Below are 9,715 nucleotides of genomic sequence, written 5' to 3' on the forward strand. Positions count from 1 at the left end.
ACATTTGTGAAAAATAGAATATAGTTTATAGAATATAAAGGAGAAAATTACATCAACACTTTCAAAACACACAAGCTACTGTACTTTTTTTGAACTGTTACATATGAAGGTAAAGATAACAATTTATGACAAAAACCAGAAGGTTTAAACTCGTGTATCTTCTTTGTTTTTAAGAGGTTGAGGGTTTAAGTTTTCAGTGAGGCATTTTAAAGGGATTGTGACATGAAAAACAAATTTTTCTTTATTTTTTGTGTTTTGTTGGGTGTCTTGACATCAATTACACCCAAAAAACAACGAACTTTTAACATTCAGTGTATTGTCTGCTTTCTGGGATTTTCCGCATAACTATGTAAAAACGGCGCATCTGGTTTGGTGGCGGATCGTTACGTAACGATCCGCTAAATCACCGCCCCCTCCACCCAGCTCCCTGCCTCCTCTCCTCTCCAGTGCACCATAAAGGCTGATTTATGGTTCCGCGTTACACCGACGCAGAGCCTACGGCGTAGGGTACGCGGCGACGCGCACCGTACGCTGAACCCTACGGCGTATGCTCTGCGTCGATTTAACGCGGCACATAAATCAGGCTTAACACGGAGCTGTTTACAGCCTCTTCTGTTCTCATCAGCGGAGGAAAACTGCTAAGAAGACCCGCGGCCACTGACTGGACTTAAGATAAGGGGACACTTTATTTACATGCCTTTATTTTTATGATTGTTTGCTGTGGTTCGCCCTCCTGCTTTTCCGTGCATGCTTCGCCTGTCGCTCCCGGCTCTCTCCGACGCCGCTGTGAGCGTATGGCTGGAGGAGGAGGAGGTTGGGAGGAGGAGCGGAGCAATGATTGACAGGAAAGGGGGGAAAGGAAGCATTTTTCACGGCGCAAAAAAACACTGTAATAAAAAGCCAGAAAAAGAGTACTAGAGTGAAGTTTTTCTTGTTACACTCTTTTAGACACATTTGAGGGATGTTGGCCAAGACTTTTAATAGTGTTAAAAGCATGTTAAAAATGATGTCACAATACCTTTAAAAGATATTCTGTCTGAAAGGGTTAAGATATCAGACTGAAAAGCAAGATTCATTCTTCTCCACTGTGTTTATCAGCTGCCTTGGTGTTTATTGTTAACATGGCTGTAAGTTGCACAAGTAGCTACAATTTTTCCACATCTATGATGGAAAAACTGATAATTAAATCATAAATTGATAGTTTTATTTATTGTTCCCTTCTCTATTTGCACAGTGTATGACTAATAAGACTTATTAGACATACACTGATGATTAGCTTGGTAAATTTGACTCTAGGTTTAAGGTATCAGTCTGTGGGCTTGTGATTTTTGTACACTTGAATTAAAGAATTTACTTGGTAATGTTTGAAAAGACTGAGATATTGAGTACATATGTTTCGCTGTATATCTTCTCTTTGCACCACAATGGAAGTCGCTTTACAATGGGCTTTTCCTTTGTTAAAACCAGCCGGTTGTTTCTTTATTGCACCTTTCAGCTGTTTGGACAACCGGCTTGTGTAGGGTTCTGTTAAAATCCCTAAAATGTATATTTATGTTTTATTTATTTCACTGGGTTTTTTGAACTACAGGAAATGTAAATTGTGTTTTTGTTGTATAATACGGGAATATATATAGGACTTCATTTCCCAGAATCCTGTTTCATGTTTTATATTAATTTTATTTAAAATGGATATTGTTTATTTTTGTGACCCTGTAAGGTGTGCAGGAGGATGTTCAGAATATATCCCATGGTCTGTAAAAAGACTTTGTAAAAAATATTCTATAGGCCTACCTCTCTCTGTGCCACATTGATCTTAGTTTCCAGCTTTCTCTACCAAGTATATCAAATAATCTCTAGCAATACTATGCTGTACACCGGCTGGTTGGTCTTGTTATGCTACGTTCCATTTACCTCGGAAATCGGAACTGGGATCTGGGAATGCCGTCACAGCCGAGTTATCAGCGTTCCAGTTACAAAGTCGGAAAACAAGATGGCCACGTCCACGAAAGCTGTTCTAGCGCCTGCCAACATAACAACATAGCCAACATAATAGTCCTGTTTTCAACCCTGAATTCACTCTTCTCTTCATAGAGGGCAGTAATCATCAGACACAAGGCTCATATCTGACTTCACATAACATTTGCTTTATTTTTAGCAAAATGTTCATTTCAAGTTAACATCTGTGATGTTTGGGATGAAGTCGTCCTCCCTTCTTTGGCTTGCCTCTTTTATTGTTCACCGTGAACAATAAAAGAGGCAAGCCAAAGAAGGGAGGACGATGTGAAGTTCACAGATACGTGAACTTCACGTATCCGTGGACCTGACACCAAACGTTGCTTTGGGACCGTGGAGTGGGATTCTCTGCACCAGAAGTGGGATGGTAGGAGTTTTTATGATCAAAACTAGACAGAAGTGCTACAAATTTTTACTGGAGCTTTCTTCTACTTCCTGTTTACAGCCGGGGCAGCCATGTTGGAATGTTAACTCGGGGGTGGTGAAGATTCTCCGACTTTCCGAGTAGGAAATCCCACTTCGAGGGGCGTTCCAGTTGAAAATTCCGACTCGGAACTCAAACAAATGGAACGCGGCATTATGCTGCGTTCCATTTGTAGCATTAGTAGCACCACATTTGCAGACTTTCAGGTCATCTATCGCTTAGCCTTGATCATTGTTATGATCTTGCTTCTCAGGTCAGCTGCCCTTATGTTCAAGTAATCTGGGAAAGTTAATGGGACTTGGTACCACTTTTATACGGAATACAATTCAAAATAATAAAAATGAAACGAGCGTTTATTTTGAAGGATCCCGGAACTCGTTTGGTTTACACCGGAGCCGGAAGCTTTCAGCAGCAGTCGGGACTCTGCAGAGTGTTTCGTTTCACGGTTCTGCTCGTCGGTTCTGCTCGTCTTCTGCGGTGCCCCCCCCCTCCCCCGGTCCGGACATGGCCCAGATGGATAAGATGCGTGTGTTCGTGAGCCAGCGGCTGAACGCGGCGGTGGAGGAGATCCTGGCGATGTTCGCTGGAACCCTGATGAAGTACGAGCAGGAGGCGGCGCAGTGTCACGAGGTCATGTCCCGCCAGCACGCGCTGCTCTGCGCGCTCAACAGACCCGTCATGGACTCTCCGTATGCAGGTGAGCGGAGCTGGACTATAAAGGCTGATTTATGGTTCTGCGTTAGGTCGACGCAGAGCCTACGGCGTAGGGTACGCGGCGACGCGCAGGGTACGGTGTGCGTCGCCGTGTACCCTGCGCCGTAGGCTCTGCGTTGGTGTGACGCGGAACCATAAATCAGCCTAGGGAAGCCCAGGGAAATCCAACTTTCCAGGGTAAACAACAGGGCCGGTTGTATAAAATGATGACTACGGTGCATCTCAGATCAGAGGGGGGGCACATGCCTGGCACCTTATTCAACACTAAATTATGCATTTTCCCATCATTTCAAGCGGAATGATACTAGCAAAACAAGAAGGTCCGCAGGTCCTTCACCCCCACGGCCATCAGACTTTATAATAATAACCAACTGTAGCCACCCGAGTGCAATAACCTGTCTCTTTGAAAGTGCAATGACCTTTGCCCGCTAAATACCTCACGTATTTTTGCACATGTAAATATTATCCGTTTTTTTGTGTTTACTATTTTTTTTCTCTTGTACATTGCTCATTTTTCTACATTTTATATTGCTTTTTTTTATTATTTAGCTATTTATTAGTTATTTCTATTTTAATTTTTTGTATAAACTGTTGGGCGTGTGTGCACAATTGAATTTCTCCTCTGGGGGATCAATAAAGTCTTCTATTCTATATTTAAAGTGTATTTAAAATGCTTTACTGCAGCAATATTGCTGCAGAACAAAGAAAATGCTACATTTAGTCTGGGCTACCTCACCCATCAGACAATCTAGCAACAGAAAATAAAACAAAAATAAATAACAAAAATAAATATAACCTGTGTGGTCAACCGTTGTCTAACTTGCTTGCGTGGTTGTGCTTGAACCACTTCCCAATATCCATGTTACTTTGTGTTAACGGAGCAGCAGAGAGCAGCGTCTTGCTGGTGCAGGAAACTGCTGGACGCAGATGAGTGACGGACACTGAAGCCTGATTTATGGTTCTGCGTTAAATCGACGCAGAGCCTACGGCGTAGGCTACACGTCGATTTAACGCAGAACCATAAATCAGGCTTAACGCGCGCACACTTGTCAGTTTTTTTTTTCCCATCTTTTCAACTGAGCATGCAAACACATAAACTGAGGGTGCAATGCATGCTTATGCACCCTCGTAGAACCGGGCCTGGTAAACAAGGTGCTTTATGCAGATATGGAGGGATCCCTCACTGCTGGAGGCGCATTTAAATCTGCTCAGTCTCATGCATACCTGTCAAGTTTTGGATTTAAAAATAAGGGAAATTTTCCGCCACCCGCTGTCCAACCTGCCCAATCGAGGTCCAGTATTACATTTTAAGAAAGGTTTACAAGATATTTAAAATATCTGCCTGTCAATCAATTACAAACTACAATTATGGGCTCTTTATGTACCTTTGTTGACACTGAAATACTGGGGATATTCCTATGTATGTAGTTCCTATAACTGCTACAGCCTAAATGAAAACACAAAAGGGAATTAAAGCGCATGTATTTATATACAAATTGATTGTCTTCAAGTGAAACATTTTCTTTTAATTTGTCATTTTCACTCATGTGGGTCTCTGGCTCCCATTTTTAGATATACATGAAGTCTTCGCTTTTCTGGCAGAAATGTTTTCTCTCGTTACATCCATCTGATTTTGTTCTGAGTTTGTTCCCGTTGTTGCCACTAACCTCGCGAGAACTGCCCCCCAGGCTACAGCAGGGAGCAGTTATTGCGAGGTTAGTGACCATTAAGTTTGTAGAAGCACAATAATCCTTTTTTTTTTAAATTATTATATTATAAAACAGGAAATCTTCGGGAGGACGGCGGGAAAGAGGGGTAAAATACAGTAGTTTCCCAGCCAAAACAGGAGACTTGACAGGTAGGGTCTCATGTGGCCTTTCATGCCTTGTAAACAGTCTTATCCTCCACCCCTCCTTTTATGTTTTGTAATATAAAACAGATTAACAAGCAGATTTATGACCTTTTTTTTAATTGAAAACATATTTACCACTTTTTTTTTTCCTTTTCTGATTTGGTTCTGAAACAGAAAATGCAAAGAACATTCATTCATTCATTGGCTTCCTTCTGTCTCAAAAGACAATGGAGTAGGGCTGCACGATTCTGGACAAAATGAGAATCACGATTTTTTTGCTTAGAATTGAGATCACGATTCTCTCACGATTTTTTTCCAATATAAAATTTATTGCACTTATTACTTTAACTTTGCAACAGCTGAACAAAAATATAATAACCATAAACATCTCTTGTCTTCTTTACACAAACCTTTGAATAATTTAAACAATAATAACAATTTTGAACAATATTTGTTCCTCCCTGAGTTGAACACCCTTTCAGAAAGGGGACTTGTAACAGATCCTGTAGTTCTGAGGCAACAAATTATTCCTCTGGCTGCTTTTTGCTGTAACAGCTGACATTGAACATAAAAAACAATAAACATCTCTCTTGTCTTTAAATAATTTTAACAATAACAATTTTAACAATATTTATATGCAATATGTGTCAGGTGATGAGAAAGGTAGATGTTTCTCCAAATGTAATCCACAATCATTAACAAAATATAACAAAAATTACAACATGATAGTTGACCATGACAGGACTACAACAACCTAGAACATAGGCCTAGTCCTTTTTTTATGCAGCCATCTTTAAAAAAAAAAAAAAAAAAAAATTATTTATTTATTTTTTTTTAATCGTTGTCATTTGGAAATGAGATCGCGTTCAAGCATGAATCGAGATCGCGATTTTTTTAACGATTAATCGTGCAGCCCTACAATGGAGTATGCACCAGGGATTAGTCTGATGGTGGGATACAGGCGCTGCTGTGGCTATTTGGCTAAACAGTCCGATTCCTGAGTGAGTTTCCACAGATGTAAGGTGTGCCTGCCTCTGTGGGCGCCAATCTGCAGTCTGGACTTATAGCTCGTGAAGTGACCTCTCCAGGGCGCATGCCTGGGCAAAATATATGGTGATCCTGGGGTGCCCAGTCGTCAGGATCCCCCTCTCGGCCTTGCTGATGTGGTCCAAAGGAAAGCAGGGCAATACGTTTGGCATCAACTTGGCTGCAGGAGCTGCCGGTAGGGGGTCAGCGGTGACACCCAGCCGCCTAAGGGGCTCCACTCCTGATTTTCTGTCTGGGTTTACTCCCATAGCCTTTCCTTCTCCCAAAGGTGTCCCACAAGGCAGGGGGGTCTTCACCGTAACCCTGGTTTGGGGGCTGACAGGTACTGAGCGTTTGCCAGAGGCCGCCTGGAGGTGACGGTGGTTAGGGGTACCCTCATTCCGTCCCCTAGGTCCAGGCCCCCACCGTCGGATGCAGTTTAACGTCGTACCCAGGACCAAAGCAAAGAACAAATGATACATGAATTGGACCTTCAACAAAATGACATGAGTTTTTTTTTTCTTTTATAAAAAAATACTTAATTTCTCATTTTACTTTTTTTTGGTACATATTACGCTTCTCTTTAAACAATAAACCTGGTCACCAACATTAGGTTTACTGCAAGTTAAGTCGTCCTAGTCAGAAAATATAATTACACACTGAGCTGATCTACAGGACTGTCTCAGAAAATTAGAATATTGTGATAAAGTCCTTTATTTTCTGTAATGCAAAAATGTCATACATTCTGGATTCATTACAAATCAACTGAAATATTGCAAGCCTTTTATTATTTTAATATTGCTGATCATGGCTTACAGCTTAAGGAAACTCAAATATCCTATCTCAAAAAATTAGAATATTCTGGGAATCTTAATCTTAAACTGTAAACCATAATCAGCAATATTAAAATAATAAAAGGCTTGCAATATTTCAGTTGATTTGTAATGAATCCAGAATGTATGACATTTTTGTTTTTTTAATTGCATTACAGAAAATAAAGAATTTTATCACAATATTCTAATTTTCTGAGACAGTCCTGTAAATGGGAAATAAAACATTTAACTATGATTCTGATCGTTTTTCCAGCTGCACCACCAAACTTTTTCAATAAATCAGATATTTATAGAAACAAAATATTTTTAATCTGAAGCCAGTAAGGTTTAATCCTGTATTTTTCTGCACAGACATGTTCACAAAGCAGATGTTGTTGAACGAAGAAGCGGCTCCCTTGGACCTCCAGGACCAGAACCAGAACCCACCTCAGGACACGGTTCCAGAGCCTCCACAAGCTGGAGAGGAACCGGCTGAGGAGCAGCTCCAAGATCTGGAGGCAGAGATCATCGAGTTCACCTTCAACTCCAAGCTGGCAACCAAGCCCTCACAGAACCGCCAGCTGTCCACTCAGAACCGCCAGCTGTCCACTCAGAACCGCCAGCTGTCCACTCAGAACCACACTCAGAACCGCCAGCGGTCCGATGAACCGGGCCCGCCGAGAGCCCGTCAGGACGTCTCCCTGGTGTTATCGTCTGACACCGAGGACAGCAGCGACTACAACAACGACCCCATTGAGATGGACTCCACTAAGGACAAACCTCAGGAGCTTTCTAAACCCGACGGCTTCAGCTGCCTGGCCTGCAGCCGGACCTTCAGCGCCCGCAGGTTCCTGTCCAGACACGTGGGCGCTCACCTGCGGGACAAACAGCACGTCTGCGGTCTGTGCGGGGAACGGTTTGAGCGCAGCGACGGTCTGGCTCTTCATCTCCGGACTCACCGGAGGACAAACACGCTGCAGATTCAGGCCAGAACCCTGAACCGGGAGAAGCGGCTCCAGCGGAGCTCCGGTCTCCAAGTCCACGTCCAAGTCAAGGGCCGCCAGGAGCCAAACAAGTGTGGTAACTGTGGCAAAGCTCTCCTGAAGGGGAGGCACAAGTGTCTGCCCCAAAAGAACAGTAAGGACATTAACCTGGAAAAACCCAGGAAAAAGAGGAGGAGGATGATTTGAATGATGCGTTCAATCGTGATGTTTGTTCCTTGCAGTTTAGTGTATGTTTTGATGAAGATTAAACCTACAAACAACTTATTTAGTTTATTATCAGTTTGTCACATTTCTAGTGTAACATCTTGTGTTTTTGTTAGTTTGTCAGTACTTGATTTTTGGTAGCTTTCACACCAGCAACTTTTTATTCAGTTTACAGGACTTTCTCAGAAAATTAGAATATTGTGATAAAGTTCTTTATTTTCTGTAATGCAATTTAAAAAAAACAAAAATGTCCTACATTCTGGATTCATTGCAAATCAACTGAAATATTGCAAGCCTTTTATTATTTTAATATTGCTGATTATGGCTTACAGTTTAAGATTAAGATTCCCAGAATATTCTAATTTTTTGAGATAGGATATTTGAGTTTTCTTAAGCTGTAAGCCATGATCAGCAATATTAAAATAATAAAAGGCTTGCAATATTTCAGTTGATTTGTAATGAATCCAGAATGTATGACATTTTTGTTTTTGTAATTGCATTACAGAAAATCACAATATTCTAATTTTCTGAGACAGTCCTGTTATATTTAACAGTCTTTCCTGCCCATTCTTTCACTTGTTAAAATACCAAATGATGTTTTGTATTGGTGAAATTCCTGTTTTTTTATATTACTTTCATGTAAAAATGTGAAGAGACACTTGATTCATTTACTAATTAAAATGTTCTTTTTACATTGACAGATAATGTGGCTGAAAGTTCATTAATGACTGTGTGCGTCTCTGAATCGCTCTCAAAGGTACGATGTCAGGGGCATAAGGAGTTTTAAGGCCGGGGCACACCAACCCGATAATCGGCCCTCGTACGCCGGTGGGTGCGGTCGGTGACTCCAGTCGCGGTGGTGTGACCCGTTTAGTCGTCCGTCGGCGTTCATTTTGGCCGATTTGACATGGAGAATTGGCCTATATGACCAATCTGATTGGTGGAGCCCTAGTGCTTCACTAGCGAATCGGAGTTAACCCGAAATAACGATGGTAAAAATACTAGATAAATACTACTACTCTATCATGGCATCGGTATGGATATGGATCGTATTTGACTGTGTTGTGAACGCCCAGTACTGGAGATGAGGGGGGATGAGGGGGGACGGCATCCCCCCTGAAATAAAAACGGTCCAAATCATCCCCCCTGTAAAACTGCCACCCCCCCTTTCCATCCCTTATGTCATTTCATCAATGAATGTGGTTTTACTGCTATTTCAAAATTTAGAGTCATCACCAGAAAAATAACACCAGAAAAGTAACTTATTTGACAATTTTCACCTGTTTCAAGTAAATTTTCACTTGAAATAAGTAGAAAAATCTGCCAGTGGAACAAGATTTATCTTATTACAAGCAAATAAATCTTGTTCCACTGGAAGATTTTTCTACTTATTTCAAGTGAAAATCTACTTGAAACAGGTGAAAATTGTTGTTTTTTCCAGTGATGAGTCGTGTTTTAAGTGTAGAGATTTTTATATTGATAAGTTCAGAAAAGTGTTTTTTATTGTTGTGTTTTGATGTATTTGATGTAAGCCCAGTGGATATTTAAAGCTTACAGAAGGCTGCATTTAACTGCTGCTATGTCATTCCTGCAGTATTTCTGCAGCTGTTTTGGTCAGTGCTATTATTTATAATATATTATATTATTTGTAATCAGCACAAATTAT

At 41.1% G+C, this 9,715-nt stretch overlaps 1 protein-coding gene across 1 annotated transcript; it reads left to right on the forward strand.

Annotated features, from left to right (window-relative positions):
* The first annotated feature begins 2,933 nt into the window (after positions 1 to 2,933).
* On the forward strand, positions 2,934 to 8,289 carry LOC133461217 (zinc finger protein 236-like). The gene is made up of 2 exons (XM_061742033.1): positions 2,934 to 3,134; positions 7,214 to 8,289. Exons 1-2 carry the CDS (start codon positions 2,942 to 2,944, stop codon positions 8,029 to 8,031), a joined length of 1,011 nt encoding a protein of 336 aa, XP_061598017.1. The 5' UTR covers positions 2,934 to 2,941; the 3' UTR covers positions 8,032 to 8,289.
* Positions 8,290 to 9,715: the final 1,426 nt, after the last annotated feature.

This window comes from Cololabis saira, chromosome 15 (assembly GCF_033807715.1).
Source record: "Cololabis saira isolate AMF1-May2022 chromosome 15, fColSai1.1, whole genome shotgun sequence".
Taxonomy (NCBI): Eukaryota; Metazoa; Chordata; class Actinopteri; order Beloniformes; family Belonidae; genus Cololabis; species Cololabis saira.